Raw genomic sequence first — 20,501 nt, forward strand, 5'->3', positions numbered from 1 at the left:
CATAAAGAATCCTAAAGATGGCACCAGAAAACTACTAGAGCTAATCAATGAATCTGGTAAAGTTGCAGGATACAAAATTTATGCACAGAAATCTCTCGCATTCCTATACACTAATGATGAAAAACCTGAAAAAGAAATTAAGGAAACACTCCCATTTACCATTGCAACAAAAAGAATAAAATACCTAGGAATAAACCTACCTAAAGAGACAAAAGACCTGTATGCAGAAAACTATAAGACACTGATGAACAAAATTAAAGATGATACAAACAGATGGAGAGATATACCATGTTCTTCGACTGGTTGGAAGAATCAACATTGTGAAAATGACTATACTACCCAAAGCAATGTATAGATTCAATGCACTCCCTATCAATCTCCCAGTGGCATTTTTCACAGAACTAGAACAAAAAAATCTTAAAAGTTGTATGGAGACACAAAAGACCCCGAATAGCCAAAGCAGTCTTGAGGGAAAAAAACAGAGCTGGAGGAATCAGGCTCCCGAATTTCAGACTATACTACAAAGCTACAGTAATCAAAACAATACGGTACTGGCACAAAAACAGAAATATAGATCAATGGAATAGGATAGAAAGCCCAGAGATAAACCCATGCACCTATGGTCAACTAATCTATGACAAAGGAGGCAAGGATATACAATGGAGAAAAGACAGTCTCCTCAATAAGTGGTGCTGGGAAAACTGGGCAGCTACATGTAAAAGAATGAAATTAGAACACTCCCTAACACCATACACAAAAATAAACTCAAAATGGATTAGAGACCTAAATGTAAGACCAGACACTATAAAACTCTTAGAGGAAAATGTAGGAAGAATACTCTTTGACATAAATCACAGCAAGATCTTTTTTGATCCACCTCCTAGAGTAATGGAAATATAACCAAAAATAAACCAATGGGACCTAATGAAACTTCAAAGATTTTGCACAGCAAAGGAAACTACAAACAAGACAATAAGGCAACCCTCAGAATGGGAGAAAATAGTTGCAAATGAATCAACGGACAAAGGATTAATCTCCAAAATATATAAACAGCTCATGCAGCTCAATATTAAAAAAACAAACAACCCAATCCAAAAATGGGCAGGAGACCTAAATAGACATTTCTCCAAAGAAGACATACAGATGGCCAGGAAGCACATGAAAAGCTCAACATCACTAATTATTAGAGAAGTGCAAATCAAAACTACAATGAGGTATCACCTCACACCAGTTAGAATGGGCATCATCAGAAAATCTACAAACAAATGCTGGAGAGGTTGTGGAGAAAAGGGAACCCTCTTGCAGTGTTGGTGGGAATGTAAATTGATACAGCCACTATGGAGAACAATATGGAGGTTCCTTAAAAAAACCAGAAATAGAATTACCATATGACCCAGCAATCCCACTACTGGGCATACACCCAGATGAAACCATAATTCAAAAAGACACAAGCACTCCAATGTTCACTGCAGCACTATTTACAATAGCCAGGATATGGAAGCAACCTAAATGCCCATTGACAGATGAATGAATAAAGAAGATGTGGTACATATATACAATGAGATATTACTCAGCCATAAAAAAGGAATGAAATTGGATCATTTGTAGAGACGTGGATGGACCTAGAGACTGTCATACAGAGTGAAGTCAGAAAAACAAATATCATGTATGAACGCATATACATGGAACCTAGAAAAATGGTACAGATGAACCCGTTTGCAGGGCAGAAATTGAGACACAGATGCAGAGAACTAACGTATGGACATCAAGGGGGGAAAGTGGCAGGGGTGGTGGTGGTGGGATGAATTGGGAGATTGGGATTGACATAGATACACTAATATGTATAAAATGGATAACTAATAAGCTGCTCTATAAAAAAAAAGGGGGGGGCTTCCCTGGTGGTGCAGTGGTTGAGAGTCCGCCTGCTGATGCAGGGGACATGGGTTCGTGCCCCGGTCTGGGAAGATCCCACATGCTGCAGAGCGGCTGGGCCCATGAGCCATGCCCGCTGAGCCTGCACGTCTGGAGCCTGTGCTCCGCAATGGGAGAGGCCACAACAGTGAGAGGCCCATGTACCGCAAAAAAAAAAAAACCAAAAAAGCCCTATTGCATTAGTGGCTCAACTTGTTGACAAAGAAAGTGAAAACCCATCTTGGATGATGAACTATTAACTTACCGAGTGGATCATGTCCATTAATCAATGAGAAAATATCAACTAAAATTGATGGCTTTAAAGTTACCAAAATATGTTCTTGTTACCATTTTTAAGTTATCTTAATTATGTCCTCACAGAGAGTTCTCTAAAGTAACTAATTTTCAGCTAACAACTTTTTGGTGGGTATAATGATCTCTTTATGGAATGTCTCCCCCACTTCCTTCCTCTACTACACTGTCATTAATCATATGGTTGTAGAATATAGCTCTCAATGTTCTTTAGACATTAAAAGGTTTCCAGTAAAGGTTCAAAATTCACCGTTAACAACTGGGCTTAAAAAAATAATAAAAACATCTCAGGTTAATTAAACAAACCAAACTCTTTTATAAAAGGGGTCACTGGGACAAACAATAATCTGCCTTTAAGGTTAACTTTAACTTAGTCTATATTTGGCTAACTACAATCTAGACTGTATTTTTTAATTTTATGCTGGATTTTATGCTGGAACCAAATTTAGTCCTTGAAGAAAGCAGTTAGCATTGGATGACTCTTGAGTAGCCAAACATTGATAGGAAAATGGCAAGAGATTCTATTCTCCCAAAATAAATGATAATTTAACTTTTTGTCACTTTCAGTAAAATAAACCTGACAACTTATTAAGACAAAAAAACTGTCTATTCTTCTCTTAGTGAGAACACGTTCTAAAGCAAAGCTGTGTCATTCTGGCAAAGAACACTTGGACAGTACTAAGACAGATTTAAAAATTAAATAAACTAATACTTACACTTGCTCTTCTTTAGATTCCTTATTCTGAAAAATAACATCAAGAATTAGTATTATGTATCAACTATGTTGATACAGCATAGTGATCTAACTGCATTTAGGTCAGCATTTCTCAAGCTTTTTGACCACAACCAAAATAAGAAATATAATTTACATTATAACTCAAATGTACTTACATATATATTTTTATACATAAGCATAAAACTGAAATATAAGTCCCATGAAATAAACCTTACTCATATTATGTGTGTTATGGACTGCATGTTTGTGTGCCTCCAAAATTCTTAGGTTGAAACCCTAACCCCCAATGTGATGGTAATTGGAGGTATGGCCATTGGGAGGTAATTAGGTTTACAGGATATGGAGTCCTCATGATGGGATTAGCACCCTTATGAGAAGAGACCAGAGAGCTAGCTTGCTTGCTTGTGCATGCTTGATCACTTTCTCCAACGTGTGATGATACAGTGAAAAGGTAGCTGCCTGCAAATTAAGAAGACAGCCTTCACCAGACACTGAATCTGCTGGCATCTTGATCTTGAATTTCCCAGCCTCCAGAACCATGAGAAATGTTGTTTTTGCCAACCATTTTATGGTAGTTTGGTATAGTGGCCCGAACTAAGACAATGCATGATGAACTCTGAAATTCTTTTTATTCATACTAATTCTATTTCTTTTTTTAAAATGATAGTTGTGACGCACTAAATTGATTTTATAATCTACCACTGAGTCATGAAACACAACTTGAAAATCACTGATTCAGATATTGGAAGTGAGTGTTGTGGCGGAGTTTGTATCTTTTGCAATATCTTGGGACAGATACTGCAATTGTGTACGTAATTTTCATTTACAGAATCCGATACTAATTACAAGAGTTCCTGAAAATCTACATGTAAAGAGAAAGCAGATTGATATATTAAGAATCTTATAGGGAAAAAGTGTTAGGGAGATCAGATTTGGGAGGAAATATTAAACAGCCCTATATTTTATTTTCATTAAAAATTAAATTATAGGGGCTTCCCTGGTGGTGCAGTGGTTGAGAGTCCGCCTGCCGATGCAGGGGACACGGGTTCGTGCCCCGGTCCGGGAGGATCCCACATGCCGCGGAGCGACTGGGCCCATGAGCCATGGCTGCTGAGCCTGCGCGTCCGGAGCCTGTGCTCCACAACGGGAGAGGCCACAACAGTGAGAGGCCCACGTACCGCAAAAATAAATAAATAAATAAATAAATAAAATTAAATTATAAAGGCAACCTATTAAATAGAGGTAATATCAATGACAGTTAACATACTAAAGAGTATTAATTACTCTTATATATCACCTTTCTATTGAGTATCAATTACTGTCATATAAGTTACAGTATTAATTTCTACTACCACCTCATTTACAAGAAACTTCAGGCCTCTTTCCCCACAGATTCCATGATATACTTACTAATTTGTTTTGCTTTATTGTCTGTATACTAAGAAGATTTTTGCATATCATTGTCTGATCAATGGCCAGTGCCAATTTGATATTACAATTTAGAATGATCAACTCCTGCCTTGGTTCTAGTGTACTTGAATAACTAAGTTGAAAAGACCTTTGATTGTTCATAATGAACATAATTAGTATAGTTAAGTATAGGTTCCCCTGCTATCCCAAAGTAGAGCATTCCTTTGGAACCTTTCATAAACTGAAATGGCATAAAGTGAAGAAGCAATTACAGGCATACCTTAGAGGTAATGAAGGTTCGGTTCCAGACAACCCCAATACGGTGAATATTGCAATATAGCAAGTCACATGAATTTTTTGGTTTCCCAGTTCATATATGTTTATACTATACTGCAGGCTATTAAGTGTGCAATATAGCCTTATGGCTTAAAAAATGTGTACACTTAATTTAAAAATACTTTATTGCTAAAAAATGCTAACCATCATCTAAGCCTTCAGCAAACTGTAGTCTTTTCTTTGGTAGATGGTCTTGCCTTGATGTTGATGGCTGCTGACTAATCAGGGTGATGGTTGCTGAAAGTTTCAATGGCTGTGGCAATTTCTTAAAATACGACAACAGTGAAGTTTGTCACATTAATTGCCTCTTCCTTTTACGAATGATTTCTCTGTTTGACAGCATTTTACCCACAGTAGAACTTCTTTCAAAATTGGAGTCAATTCTGTCAAAACCTGCCCTTGCTTTACCAACTAAGTTTCGGTCATATTTTAATCCTTTGTTGTCATTTCAACAGTTGTTACAGCACTGTCACCAGGAGTAGACTCCATCTCAAGAAACTATTTTCATTGCTCATCTATAAGAAGCAGCACCTTATCCATTAAAGTTTTATCATGAGATTGCAGCAATTCAGTCACATCTTCAGGCTCCACTTCTATTTCCAGTTCTCTTGCTATTTTCACCACATCTGCAATTACTTCCTCTACTGAAATCTTAAATCCTTCAGTTTCATCCATTAGGGCTGGAATCAACTTCTTCCAAACTCCTGTTAATGTCGATATTTTGACCTCTTCCCATGAATTATGAATATTTTTAATGGCATCTAGAAAGATGAATCCTTTCCAGAATGTTTTCAATTGACTTTGCCCAAATCCATCAGTGGATTCACTATCTATGGTAACTGCAGCCTCACAAAATGTATTCTTAAATAATAAGACTAGAAAGTCCAAGTGACTCCTTCATCCACAGGCGGCAGAACGGATGCTGTGTTAGCAGGCATGAAAAAAACATTAATCTTACTGTACATTTTCATCAGAGTTCCTCGGTGGCCAGGTGCATTGTCAATGAGCAGTAATATTTTGAAAGAAATCTTTGTCTTTTATTTTTTTTTACTTTATTATTTTTTTGAATTTATTTTATTTTTTAAACAGTAGGTTCTTATTAGTTACCTATTTTATACATATTAGTGTATATATGTCAATCCCAATCTCCCAATTCATCTCACCACCACCCACCTCCCACTTTCCCCCGTCAGGTGTCCATACGTTTGTTCTCTACATTTGTGTCTCTATTCTGCCTTGCAAACCGGTTCATCTGCACCACCTTTCTAGATTCCACATATATGCCCTAATATACGATATTTGTTTTTCTCCTTCTGACTTACTTCACTCTGTATGACACTCTCTAGGTCCATCCACATCTCTACAAATGACCCAACTTCATTCCTTTTTTATGGCTGAATAATATTCCATTGTATATATGTACGACATCTTCTTTTTCCATTTGTCTGTCAATGGGCATTCAGGTTGCTTCCATGTCCTGGCTATTGGAAATAGTGCTGCAATGAACACTGGGGTGCATGTGTCTTTCTGAATTATGGTTTTCTCAGGGTATATGCCCAGTAGTGGGATTGCTGGGTTATATGGTAATTCCATTTTTAGTTTTTTAAGGAACCTCCATACTGTTCTCCATAGCGGCTGCATCAATTTACATCCCCACCAACAGTGCAAGAGGGTTCCCTTTTCTCCACAACCTCTCCAGCATTTGTTGTTTGTAGATTTTCTGATGATGCCCATTCTAAGTGGTGTGAGGTGATACCTCACTGTAGTTTTGATTTGCATTTCTCTAATAACTATTGATGTTGAGCAGCTTTTCATGTGCTTCTTGACCATCTGTAGGTCTTCTTTGGAGAAATGTCTATTTATGTCCTCTGCCCATTTTTGGATTGTTTTTTTTTTTTTAATATTGAGCTACATGAGCTGTTTATGTATTTCAGAGATTAATCCTTTGTCTGTTGATTCATTGGCAAATATTTTCTCCCATTCTGAGGTTATCCTGTTTATGGTTTCCATTGCTGTGCAAAAGCTTTTAAGTTTCATTAGGTCCCATTTGTTTTTGTTTTTATTTCCATTTCTCTAGGAGGTGGGTCAAAAAGGATCTTGCTGTGATTTATGTCATAGAGTGCTCTGCCTATGTTTTCCTCTAAGAGTTTTATAGTGTCTGGCCTTACATTTAGGTCTTTAATCAATTTTGAGTTTATTTTTGTGTACAGTGTTAGGAAGTGTTCTAATTTCATTCTTTTACATGTAGCTGTCCAGTTTTCCCAGCACCATTTATTGAAGAGGCTCTCTTTTCTCCACTGTATATTCTTGCCTCCTTTATCAAAGATAAGGTAACCATATGTGTGTGGGTTTATCTCTGGGCTTTCTATCCTGTTCCATCGATCTATATTTCTGTTTTTGTGCCAGTACCATACCATCTTGATTACTGTAGCTTTGTAGTATAGTTTGAAGTTAGGGAGCCTGATTCCTCCAGCTCCATTTTTCGTTCTCAAGATTGCTTTGGCTATTCAGGATTTTTTGTGTTTCCATACAAATTTTAAGATTTTTTGTTCTAGTTCTGTGAAAAATGCCACTGGGAGATTGATAGGGAATGTATTGAATCTGTAGATTGCTTTGGGTAGTACAGTCATTTTCACAATGTTGATTCTTCTAATCCAAGAACATGGTGTATCTCTCCATCTGTTGGTATCATCTTTAATTTCTTTCATCAGTGTCTTATAGTTTTCTGCATACAGTTCTTTTGTCTCCTTAGGTAGGTTTATTCCCAGGTATTTTATTCTTTTTGTTGCAATGGTAAATGGGAGTGTTTCCTTAATTTCTCTTTCAGATTTTTCATCATTAGCGTATAGGAGTGCAAGAGATTTCTATGCATTAATTTTGTATCCTGCTACTTTACCAAATTCATTGATTAATAGTTTTCTGGTGACATCTTTAGGATTCTGTATGTATAGTATCATGTCATCTGCAAATAGTGACAGCTTTACTTCTTCTTTTCCGATTTGGATTCTTTTTATTTCTTTTTTATCTCCGATTGCTGTGGCTAAAACTTCCAAAACTATGTTGAATAATACTGGTGAGAGTGGCAACCTTGTCTTGTTCCTGATTTTAGTGGAAATGGTTTCAGTTTTTCACCATGAGAACTGTGGCTATGGGTTGGCTGTGATGTTGGCTGTGGGTTTGTTATATATGGCCTTAATTATGTTGAGGTAAGGTCCCTCTATGCCTACTTTCTGGAGGGTTTTTATCATAAATGGATGCTAAATTTTGTCAAAAGCTTTTTCTACATCTCGAGATGATCGTATGGTTTTTATCCTTCAGTATGTTAATATGGTGTATCACATTGATTGATTTGCATATATTGAAGAATCCTTGCTTTCCTGGGATAAACCCCACTTGATCATGGTGTATGAAACTTTTAATGAGCTGCTGGACTCTGTTTGCTAGTATTCTGTTGAGGATTTTTGTGTCTATGTTCATCAGTGATATTGGCCTGTAGTTTTCTTTCTTTGTGACATCTTTATCTGGTTTGGTATCAGGGTGATGGTGGCCTCATAGAATGAGTTTGGGAGTGTTCCTCCCTCTGCTATAGTTTGGAAGAGTTTCAGAAGGATAGGTGTTAGCTCTTCTCTAAATGTTTGATAGAATTCGCCTGTGAAGCCATCTGGTCCTGGGCTTTTGCTTGTTGTAAGATTTTTAATCACAGTTTCAATTTCAGTGCTTGTGATTGGTCTGTTTATATTTTCTATTTCTTCCTGGTTCAGTCTCAGAAGGTTGTGCTTTTCTAAGAATTTGTCCATTTCTTCCAGGTTATCCATTTTGTTGGCATATAGTTGCTTGTAGTATTCTCTCATGATGCTTTGTATTTCTGCAGTGTCCACTGTTACTTCTCCCTTTTCATTTCTAATTCTGTTGATTTAAGTCTTCCTTTTTTTCTTGATGAGTCTGGCTAATGGTTTATCAATTGTGTTTACCTTCTCAAAGAAGCAGCTTTTAGTTTTATTGATCTTTGCTATCATTTCCATCATTTCTTTTTCATTTATTTCTGATCTGATCTTTATGATCTCTTTCCTTCTGCTAACTTTGGGAGTTTTTGCTTCTTCTTTCTCTAATTGCTTTAGGTGTAAGGTTAGGTTGTTTATTTGAGATTTTTCTTGTTTCTTGAGGTAGGACTGTATTGCTATAAACTTCCCTCTTAGAACTGCTTTTGCTTTATCCCAGAGGTTTTGGGCCACGTGTTTTCATTGTCATTTGTTTCTAGGTATTTTTTAATTTCCTCTTTGATTTCTTCAGTGATCTGTTGGTTATTTCTTAATGGATTGTTTAGCCTCCATGTGCTTGTGCTTTTCTACGTTTTTCCCCCTGTAATTTATTTCTAATCTCATAGTGTTGTGGTCAGAAAAGATGCTTTGATATGATTTCAATTTTCTTAAATTTACCAAGGCTTGATTTGTTACCCAAAATGTGACCTATCCTGGAGTATGTTCATGTGCAGTTGTGAAGAAAGCATCATCTGCTGTTTTCGGAAGGAATGTCCTATAAATATCAATTAAGTCCATCTTGTTTAATGTATCATTTAAAGCTTGTGTTTCCTTATTTATTTTCATTGTGGATGATCAGTCCATTGGTGAAAGTGGGGTGTTAAAGTCCCCTACTATGAATGTGTTACTGTCGATTTCCCCTTTTATAGCTGTTAGTATTTGCCTTATGTATTGAGGTGCTCCTAAGTTGGGTGCATATATATTTATAATTGTTATATATTCTTCTTGGATTGATCCCTTGATCATTATGTAGTGTCCTTCCTTCCTTGTCTCTTATAACATTATTTTAAAGTCTATTTTATCTGATACGAGTGTTGCTACTCCAGCTTTGTTTTGATTTCCATTTGCATGGAATATCTTTTTCCATCCCCTCACCTTCAGTCTGTATGTGTCCTAGGTCTGAAGTGGGTCTCTTGTAGACAGCACATATATGGGTCTTGTTTTTGTATCCATTCAGCGAGCCTGTGTCTTTTGGTTGGAGCATTTAATCCATTCAAGTTTAAGGTAATTATCTATATGTATGTTCCTATTACCACTTTCCTAATTGTTTTGGGTTTGTTTTTGTAGGTCCTTTTCTTCCCTTTGTCTCCCACTTAGAGAAGTTCCTTTAGCATTTGTTGTAGAGCTGGTTTGGTGGTGCTGAATTCTCTTAGCTTTTGCTTGTCTGTGAAGCTGTTGATTTCTCTGTCAAATCTGAATGAGATCCTTGCTGAACAGAGTAATCTTGGTTGCAGCTTCTTCCCTTTCATCACTTTAAATATATCGTGCCCCTCCCTTCTGGCTTGTAGTTTCTGCTGAGAAATCAGCTGTTAACCTTACGGGAGTTCCCTTGTATGTTATTTTTCATTTTTCCCTTGTTGCCTTTAATAATTTTTCTTTGTCTTTAATTTTGGTCAATCTGATTACTATGTGTCTCGGCATGTTTCTCCTTGGGTTTATCCTGCCTGGGACTCTCTGCGTTTCCTGGATTTGGGTGGCTATTTTGTTTCCCATGTTAGGGAAGTTTTTGACTATAATCTCTTCAGATATTTTCTCGGGTCCTTTCTCTCTCACTTCTCCTTCTGGGACCCCTATAATGGAAATGTTGATGGGTTTAATGTTGTCCCAGAGGTCTCTTAGGCTGTCTTCATTTCTTTTCATTCATTTTTCTTTATTCTCTTCTGTGGCAGTGAATTCCTCCATTCTGTCTTCCAGGTCACTTATCTGTTCTTCTGCCTCAGTTATTCTGCTACTGATTCATTCTAGTGTATTTTTTCATTTCAGTTATTGTATTGTTCATGTCTGTTTGTTTGTTCTTTAATTCTTCTAGGTGTATTTTTGTTAATTCTTGTAGGTCTTTGTTAAACATTTCTTGCATCTTCTCAATCTTTGCCTCCATTCTTTTTCCGAGTTCCTGGATCATCTTCACTATCATTATTGTGAATTCTTTTTCTGGAAGGTTGCCTATCTCCATTTCATTTAATTGTTTTTCTGGGGTTTTATCTGGTTCCTTCATCTGGTACATAGCCCTCTGCCTTTTCATTTTGTCTTTCTGTGAATGTGGTTTTCGTTCCACAGGATGCAGGACTGTAGTTCCTCTTGCTTCTGCTGTCTGCCCTCTGCTGGATGTCGCTATCTAAGAGGCTTGTGCAAGCTTCCTGATGGGAGGGACTGGTGGTGGGTAGAGCTGGGTGTTGCTGTGGTGGGCTGAGCTCAGTAAAACTTTAATCTGCTTGTCTGCTGCTGGGTGGGGCTGAATTCCCTCCCTGTTGGTTGTTTGGCCTGAGGCAACGCAGCACTGCAGGCTACAGGCTCTTTGTTGGGGCTAATGGTGGACTCCAGGAAGGCTCATGCCAAGAAGTACTTTTCAGAACTTCTGCTACCAGTGTTCTTGTCTCCGTGGTGAGTCACAGCCATCCCCCGCCTTTGCAGGAGTCCCTCCAACAGTAGCAGGTAGGTCTGGTTCAGCCTCCTTTGGGGTCACTGCTCCTGCCCCCTGGGTCCTTATGCACACACTACTTTGTGTGTGCCCTTCAAGAGTGGAGTCTCTGTTTCCCCTAGTTCTGTCAAAATCCTGCAGTCAAATCCCCCTAGCCTTCAAAGTCTGATTCTCTGCAAGTTTCTCCTCCCATTGCTGGACCCCCAGGTTGGGAAGCCTGACGTGGCACTCGGAACCTTCACTCCAGTGGGTGGACTTCTGTGGTATAATTGTTCTCCAGTTTGTGAGTCACCTACCCAGTGGTTATGGGATTTAATTTTATTGTGATTGCGCCCTTCCTACTGTCTCACTGCAGCTTCTCCTTTGTCTTTGGATGTTGGGTATCTTTTTTGGTGAGTTCTAGTTCTTCCTGTCAATGATTGTTCAGCAGTTAGTTGTGATTCCGGTGCTCTCGAAAGAGGGAGTGAGCACACGTGCTTGTAGTCCGTCATCTTGAACCGACATCCAGAAATCTTTCTTTCTGAGCAGTAGGTCTCAACAGTAGGCTTAACATATTTAGTAAACCATGTTGTAAACAGATGTGTTGTCATCCAGGCATTGTTGTTCCATTTCGGGACTACAGACAGAGTTGATTTAGCATAATTCTAAAGGACCCTAGGATTTGCAGAATGGCAAATGAGCACTGGCTTCAACTTAAAATCACTAGCTGCATTATTCCCTAACAAGAGAGTCAGCCTGTGTGTTGGAGTTTTGAAGCCAGGTATTACTTCTCCTCTTTAGCTATGAAAGCCCTAGATGGCATCTTCTTCCAATAGAAAGCTGTTTTGTCTACATTGAAAAATCTGTTGTTTAGTATAGTCACCTTCATTAATTATCTTAGCTAGATCTTCTGGATAACTTGCTGCAGCTTCTGCATCAGCACTTGTTGCTTCACCTTGTACTCTGAAGTTATGGAGATAGCTTCTTTCCTTAAACCTCATGAACCAACCTCTGCTGGCTTCAAACATTTCTTCTGCAGCTTCCTCACCTCTCTGAGCCTTTACAGAATTGAAGAGAGTTACGGCCTTTTTCTAGATTAGGCTTTGGTTGAAGGCAATGTTGTGGCTTGTTTAATCTTCTATCCAGAATACTGAAATTTTCTCCTTATCAGCAATAAGGCTGTTTCACTTCCTTACCATTCCTGTGTTCACTGGAGTAGCTCTTTAATTTACTTCAAGAACTTTTCCTTTGCATTCACAACTTGGCTAACTGTCTGGCACAACAGGCCTAGCTTTTGGCCTATCCCAGCTTTCAACATAACTTCCTCTCTAAGGTTAATCATTTCTAGCTTTTGATTCAAAGTGAGAGACCTGCAACTCTTCCTTTCATCTGAACACTTAGAGGCCTTTGTAGGGTTATTAATTGGTCTTTTTCAATATTGTTGCATCTCAGGGAATAAGAAAACCCCAGGAGAGGGAGAGAGATGAGGGAACGGCTGGTCATGGAGCAGTCAGAATACACACATTTATCTTTCAAGGTGGCCATCTTGTATGGGCATGGTTTGTGGCAACCCAAAATATATAAATTACAATAGTAATACCAAAGATCACTGATCACTTCAAGTGGGATTTATCCCAGGGATGCAAAGATGGTTCACTATCCAAAAATCAATCAATGTGATATACTACATTAATAAACTGAAGAATAAAAATCATATGATCATCCCAATAGATGTAAAGAAAGCTTCTGATAAAACTCAACATCCGTTTATGATAAAATTTCTCCACAAAGTAGGTACAGAGGGAATATACCTCAACAAAATAAAGGCCATATATGATAAGTCCACAGATAACATCATACTCAGTGGTGAAAAGCTGAAAGCATCAGGAACAAGACAATGATGCCCACTCTTGCTAGTTCTATTCAACATAATTTTGGAAGTCCTAGCCACAAACAAGAAAAAGAAAGAAAAATAATCCAAATTGGAAGGGAGGTAGTAAAACTGTTACTGTTTGCAGATGACATGATATTATACGTAGAAAACCCTAAAAACACCACTAGAAAACTACTAGAGCTCATCAATGAATTCAGTAAAGTCACGGGGTACAAAATTAATATACAGAAATCTGTTGCATTTCTGTACACTAACAAAGAAATATCAGAGAGAGAAATTGAGAAAACAATCCCATTTACCATTGCATCAAAAAGAATGAAATACCTAGGAATAAATACATGGAGGTAAAAGGCCTGTACTTGGAAAACTAAAGATACTGATGAAAGAAATTGAAGATAACACAAAGTGATGGGTAGATATACCATGTTCACAGATTGGAAGAATTAATATTGTTAAAATGACCATACTACCCAAAGCAATTCACAAATTCAATGCAATCCCTATCAAAATACCAATGGCATTTTTCACAGAACTAAAACAAATAATTCTAAAATTTGTATGAAAATTCAAAGACTCTGAATAGCCAAAGCAATCCTGAGAAAGAAAAACATTGCTGGAGGTGTCATGCTCCCCGACTTCAGACTGTACTACAAAGCTACAGTAATCAAAACAGTATGGTACCGGCACAGAAACAGACACATGGATCAAAGAAATAGAATAGAGAGGCATCCAGGAATAAACCCACACACTTATGGTCAAGTAATCTATGACAAAGGGGGCAAGAATATGCAATGGGGAAAAGACATTCTCTTCTCTTCAATAAGTAGTGCTGGAACAACTGAACAGGTACATGTAAAAGACTGAAATTAGAACATTTTCTCACCTCATATACAAAAATAAACTCAAAATGGATTAAAGACTTAAATTTAGGATCAGAAACTATAAAACCCCTAGAAAAACACATAGGCAGAGCACTCTTTGACAAAAATTGTAGCAATATATTTTTTGGATCTGTCTCCTAAGGCAAAGGGAAGAAAAGCAAAAATTAACAAATGGGACCTAATTAAATTTAAAAGCTTTTGCACAGCAAAAGAAACCATCAACAAAATGAAAAGATAACCTACTGAATGGGAGGAAATATTTGCAAATGATATGACCAAAACCGGTTTAATATCCAAAACAGACAGTTCATACAACTCAATATTAAAAAAAAAAACAAAAAACCCAAACAACCTGATTAAATAATGAACAGAAGACCAGAATAGACATTTTTCTTCAGAAGACATACAGATGGCCAACAGGCACATGAAAAGATGCTCAACACTGCAAATCATCAGAGAAATGCAAATCAAAACCACAATGAGATATCACCTCACATGTGTCAAAATGGTTATAATCAAAAAGACCACAAATAACAAATGTCAGCAAGTATGTCAAGAAAAAGAACACTGTACACCTTTGGTAGGAATGGAAATTGGTGCAGCCACTATGGAAAACAGTATGGAGGTTCCTCAAGAAACCAAAAATACAACTACCACATGATCCAGCAATTCCACTCCTGAGTGTACAGCCAAAGAAAATAAAAACATTAATTTGAAAAGATACATGCACCACAATGTTCATATCAGCATTATTTATGATAGCCAAGATACGGAAGCAACCTAAGCGTCCATCAACAGATGAATGGGTAAAGAAAATATGGTATATATACACAATGGAATACTACTCAGCCATAAAAAAGAATGAAATTTTACCATTTGCAACAACATGGATGGACCTAGAGAATATTATGATTAGTGAAATAAGTCAGACAGAGAAAGCCAAATGCTATATGGTATCATTTATATTTGGAATCTAAAAAATAAAACAAATGAATAAATATAACAAAACAGAAACAGACTCAAAGATATAGAGGACAAACTAGTGGTTACCAATGGGGAGAGGGAAGTGGGGAGGGACATTATAGCGGTAGAGGATTAAGATGTACAAACTACTATGTATAAAATAAATAAACTAAAAGGATATATTGTACAGCACAGGGAATATAGTCAATATTTTATAATAACTTTGAATGGAGTATAATCAATAAAAATTTTGAATCACTATGTTGTATACTCAAAACTAATATAATATTGTAAATCAACTATACCTAAAAAAAATCACTGATCACAGATCACCATAATAAAATAATAATAATGAAAAAGTTTGAAATGTGAGAATTACCAAAATGCGACACAGAAACACAAAGTGAGCAAATGCTCTTGGGAAAATGGTGCCAATAGACTTGCTTGATGCAGAGTTGCCACAAACCTTCAATTTTTAAAAAATACAGTATCTGCAAAGTGCAATAAAGCAAAGTGCAATAAAATGAGTTAGTCTGTACCTTTTTTTTGTAAAAGCAAAAATCCTCCAGATTTCTTTTGGTTAGCACAAACATATATTAATGCAGGTCTTTCATAAAAAATGAAGTGGCATAAAGTGAATTTTGAAAAGCGCTCCCGCTTTTCCTGTACCTGTATTTCTAAAACTCCTTTTAAGCTCTTTCCAGGACAACTTCATGCCTGTCTTTCATGCATCTCAGCAACTTCCCTTTAGAGGTGACATCCACTTTGAAGAGCTTGATTTATTTCCTGCCATATTTCTTTTTTCCCCAAGGCTTCAATCACAAAGCATTCTATACTTCTGCTATCTGCTTTACCTTCCTTTTCTATTCCTAACTCTCAGTCCCTCTGAGTAGGGAATGGAATTGGGAAGAAAGAACTAATGAACTCTCAAAAGAGTTATTTACACCTCTATACATACTAGTTAGAAGAGGTAGAAGTTATCTTATTGTCCCCTCTATTTGCTACACAAATTTTACTTTTTCATTATCTTCATCCAGAGAAACCCTGATAGGTGTTTTTAGGACCTCAACTATTGTTAGGTAGACATGCTGAAAATCAAATAATTAAGAGAGGACATAATTTCACACATAAGGACTTTACAGTCACTCTGTATAACACAAATTTCTATATGCTAGAATTTTTCATGAGGAGAACTCTTGATAAGAGAATTTGATTGACCCAGCTTTTTATAATTGGTTGCTTACATTATACTAGACAATTCTTTGCTTCTATAACAGTAATTGAGTATATGACTAGGACTATTGTATATGAAAGAGTCATATGAAAAATTTCAGCATTTTTTAGGTTTATACTTCAAATGTCAATAAAAGATATGATATAAGATCTCTCTTCTGATGCTGAAATTTTATCTAGATAAAATTAGTTTATTTTCAAAGTATCTCAATTTTCTTTTTTTTTGCGGTATGCAGGCCTCTCACTGTTGTGGCCTCTCCCATTGCGGAGCACAGGCTCCGGACGCGCAGGCTCAGCGGCCATGGCTCGCGGGCCTAGCTGCTCCGCGGCACGTGGGATCCTCCCGGACCGGGGCACGAACCCATGTCCCCTGCATTGGCAGGTGGACTCCCAACCACTGCGCCACCAGGGAAGCCCTCAATTTTTTTAATAAAATAAATTGGAAGTAAACTTAGGATGTTTGAAAAAAACAAAAAAAATCCTAGATAGTTGCTGACTTTAATAAGAAATATTTAATATTACTAGTGTATAAATTTTAAGTAGCATTTACATTATTTCTGCTTATGTTTATTCCCTGTTTAATTTCAATTTGACATAGAAGTGGGGCTTTCCATTTAGCTAAAATTGAGAATCCAAGTATTACCATATTTTAATCTTTTGGAAGTAAGGAAGAGACACACTGTAACCCTTCGAGCTTAGATTTGTGGTGTAGATTTACTTGGTCAGCCTTATGCAGTATTAGACCTGGGACTTACCAATGCTTTGGCAAAAATAAAAAATAGCAGCTAAACTAATGAATCAGGTTGTGTTTTATTATATATGAATGGTCTAAAAGTAAGAAAAAATATTCGTACTTGTGTCTTTTAAAAACAAAATTTATTTAAAAAAATTAATTTTCAAAATAACTTTTGATAAATATGATAATTATACTAACATTTTACTGATCAGAGTATAAAATAATCTTTATTTTGTTCTGTACCTCAGTATTTTGTAAATTTACTTTCATTGTGTAAAATTTCATTTATCACTAAAGTTTGTGTATACTTCCAAATGACTAATAACATGAACTTATCAGATTGTAGTTGGGCAAATATTCTCACTCAGTTTATAATATAATCTAGACTTTAAATATACGTTTCAAGCCAGAAAATAACATATTTTTCACAGTAAAGTTTACATAGCATAGCGGTTAGCTATATGCTTAATAAAAAAATTATCTTGAGTCCAAATCCATAGGAATGTACAACAAGAGTGAACCAAAATGTAAAGTATGGACTTTGGATAATTATGATATATCAATTTAGGTCCCTCAATTGTAACAAATGTACCACTCTGCTGGGGAGTGTTGGTTGAAGAGGCTGTGCATGTGTGGGGGCAGGAGGTATATGAGAAATCTCTGTATCTTCCCCTCAATTTTACTCTAAACCAAAAAAATTGCTCTAAAATAATAAAGTCTTAACTTTAAAGAATTAAGCCAATAAAAAAATACTCCTGACTTTCTCTTGTAATTTTTCAAGCTATTAAAAGACTTCTTGCTAAAACTGCACTACAGATCATAACTTGTTCATTTTACAACCCTCAAATAACAGGAAGAGGCATAAAGAAGCTTTGTGGATTTGTACCATTTTTGTACATTACTGTATTGTGGGCAGAGTCTTAGACACAAAGGAAAAAATCAAGATTTCTTAGGTTTTGAAAAATGCTTCTGAACTTTTCTGTAAAAATATGAAAAGAAGCTGTGTTTAAAACAGAGTAGGCAACCTAAGTGTCCATCATTGGATGAATGGATAAAGAAGATGTGGCACATATATACAATGGAATATTACTCAGCCATAAAAAGAAACAAAATTGAGCTATTTGTAATGAGGTGGATGGACCTAGAGTCTGTCGTACAGAGTGAAGTCAGAAAGAGAAAGACAAATACCGTATGCTAACACATATATATGGAATTTAAGAAAAAAAATGTCATGAAGAACCTAGGGGTAAGACAGGAATAAAGACACAGACCTACTAGAGAATGGACTTGAGGATATGGGGAGGAGGAAGGGTAAGCTGTGACAAAGTGAGAGAGTGGCATGGACATATATACACTACCAAACGTAAAATAGATAGCTAGTGGGAAGCAGCCGCATAGCACAGGGAGATCAGCTCGGTGCTTTGTGACCAACTAGAGGGGTGGGATAGGGAGGGTGGGAGGGAGGGAGACGCAAGAGGGAAGAGATATGGGAACATATGTATATGTATAACTGATTCACTTTGTTATAAAGCAGAAACTAACACACCATTGTAAAGCAATTATACTCCAATAAAGATGCAAAAAAAAAACCAGAGTAGGCATTTTTTTAAATGAGAGTCGTACACAGAAATTAGTGAAATTTCCAAGTGACTAATTCAGTTTCTTTACTTATATATTTAAATGTATATATTATGATTTAGGGAAGTAAAGTAGGGCATACTGTAAGTTTAAATTATTTTCAGAATCTAACATACATAGACTTCTCTATAATCATATATTCAATAAGCTATGAACATTTATAAGTTATTTGTGCTACATGTCTACTTGGACTAATTTTAAGTTCTAACTAATAGTAAAACCATGTATTAAACCTAAGTGTTCATAATCAGACATTCCTCTATTATAACGCTAATATAGCCTCTTACCTTTTTATTCTTGGTCTTTTTCTTTTTCTTTGGTTTACTCTTAACCTGATAGATAAGAAATAAATCATTTATTTAATATGCAATTCAAACTGCACAATGGATTATTTTACAAAATGCCTTTCCTCTAACCACTGGGATCTTTTATCTTCTAATATAGATCATACTTTCCTTCTAGATTCTATGGAAAATTATTTTCATCTTAATTTTAATCTCAGTTTTCTGCTTGAGAAATCACTGATGTATAAAGGAACAACATATAATGTCAATAAGTAGGCTACTGAAAAGAGCTCAGAGGTCCTCACTTGCACACGTGCATGCATGACTAACAGAGGAGGAAGGCACCTTAAAAAAAATCAACATATTCAGGTCCATTAGATGAAAAATTAAGCCTAGGAAGAATTTAGTGACTACATAGTATCTGTTACCACTTATCTGCAAAGAAATACATCCTGGATGGTTTTAATTCTACCTCTGTGTACATAGCATTGAAATATCCCTGTTTTCTCTTCCTTTCTCTCTCCTTCTATTCCCCACTATGCTTTTTTCTACTTTCTGTTAACCTCCCACATCCATTCTACCACTCAGGATGAAGAAACGTGCCAAACACATAATAAGCGTTCAACAGACGCTGCCAAAATATATGGCTAAGGCAGGAAAGATTATGGAAGAAAGTATTGGGAAAAAAACCATTCCAATTCAAGCTCTGTGTAAACACTAATGATAAATATAAACTAAGATTGTCTGGGAGGCTTTAAGAATAGCACATGCAACAAACTAAAAGCCTGATTAAGTTCTTCTAATTCAAATATTAATGAGCACTTATACTTCCTGGAGATCTTTAATAGATTCTGTTGAAGATTCACTGGGTATCGATGCCCCATCTTTATTCATTTCTGCTAACTGTATTTCAGGGATTGATTTCACATTTATATTGTACTCCATAAGAGGTGGACTTAGTTCTTCTTCTTCATTTTGTAACTCTTCTATTTCAATACCTAAATATTAAAACCAAAACACTCAAAGTCTGGATGCATATAATTTTAGCCTCTTATCACTATTTTAAATATATTTACTCCCCCCATAACACCACCCCAGAAATAGAAGACATCTTACTCTGTTCAAATACTAAATGAAAATAAAATGCCCATTTATCAATGACCAAATAACAGGTACATATACTAGCCTGAAACCAATCAATATAAACTCAAATGCTAAGATACTTGGCTGTTATCTTAAGCAGACTATAGATATAGATAATGTAGAACTTGGGCCTCCCTGGTGGCGCAGTGGTTGAGAGTCCGCCTGCCGATGCAGGGGATACGGGTTCGTGCCCCGGTCTGGGAGGATCCCATATGCCGCGGAGCGGCTGGGCCCGTGAGCCATGGCCGCTGAGCCTGCGCATCCGGAGCCTGTGCTCCGCAACGGGAGAGGCCACAACAGGGAGAGGCCCGCGTACGGGAAAAAAAATAAAAAAAAAATAAAAAAATAAAATAAACTCAAATGCTAAGATACTTGGCTGTTATCTTAAGCAGACTATAGATATAGATAATGTAGAACTTAAGTCAATTCTAAATACTAAGTTTTTGAGTATCCTGACATTGACCTTATTAAATATTGCAACTAGTATTATTTTAGGGCATAAGTCTAAAACATAAAGAGAAGGAAAAGCTAGATGTATTTTTCCCTTTTTTCTTCTTTTTTATAATCAAAGGTTATTAAAGGGTATCAG

General features: G+C 36.5%; 1 protein-coding gene across 4 annotated transcripts in view; it reads right to left on the reverse strand.

Annotated features, from left to right (window-relative positions):
* DZIP3 (DAZ interacting zinc finger protein 3) overlaps positions 1-20,501 on the reverse strand; it is a 120,631-nt gene that overhangs the window by 35,662 nt on the left and 64,468 nt on the right. For all 4 annotated transcript variants that reach the window (XR_014294330.1, XM_082624279.1, XM_082624278.1 and 1 more), the window contains exons 16-18: positions 19,598-19,767; positions 18,773-18,817; positions 2,940-2,965 (exon numbers count right to left, since the gene is read on the reverse strand). Coding sequence is in view for 3 of the 4 variants with exons in the window: in XM_082624279.1 (XP_082480405.1) it covers positions 2,940-2,965; positions 18,773-18,817; positions 19,598-19,767 (241 nt within the window). In the remaining variant the exon portion in view is untranslated. The remainder of the gene's footprint in view (positions 1-2,939; positions 2,966-18,772; positions 18,818-19,597; positions 19,768-20,501) is intronic.

The sequence above is a fragment of the Mesoplodon mirus genome (assembly GCF_964341445.2).
Source record: "Mesoplodon mirus genome assembly, chromosome: 6".
Taxonomy (NCBI): Eukaryota; Metazoa; Chordata; class Mammalia; order Artiodactyla; family Ziphiidae; genus Mesoplodon; species Mesoplodon mirus.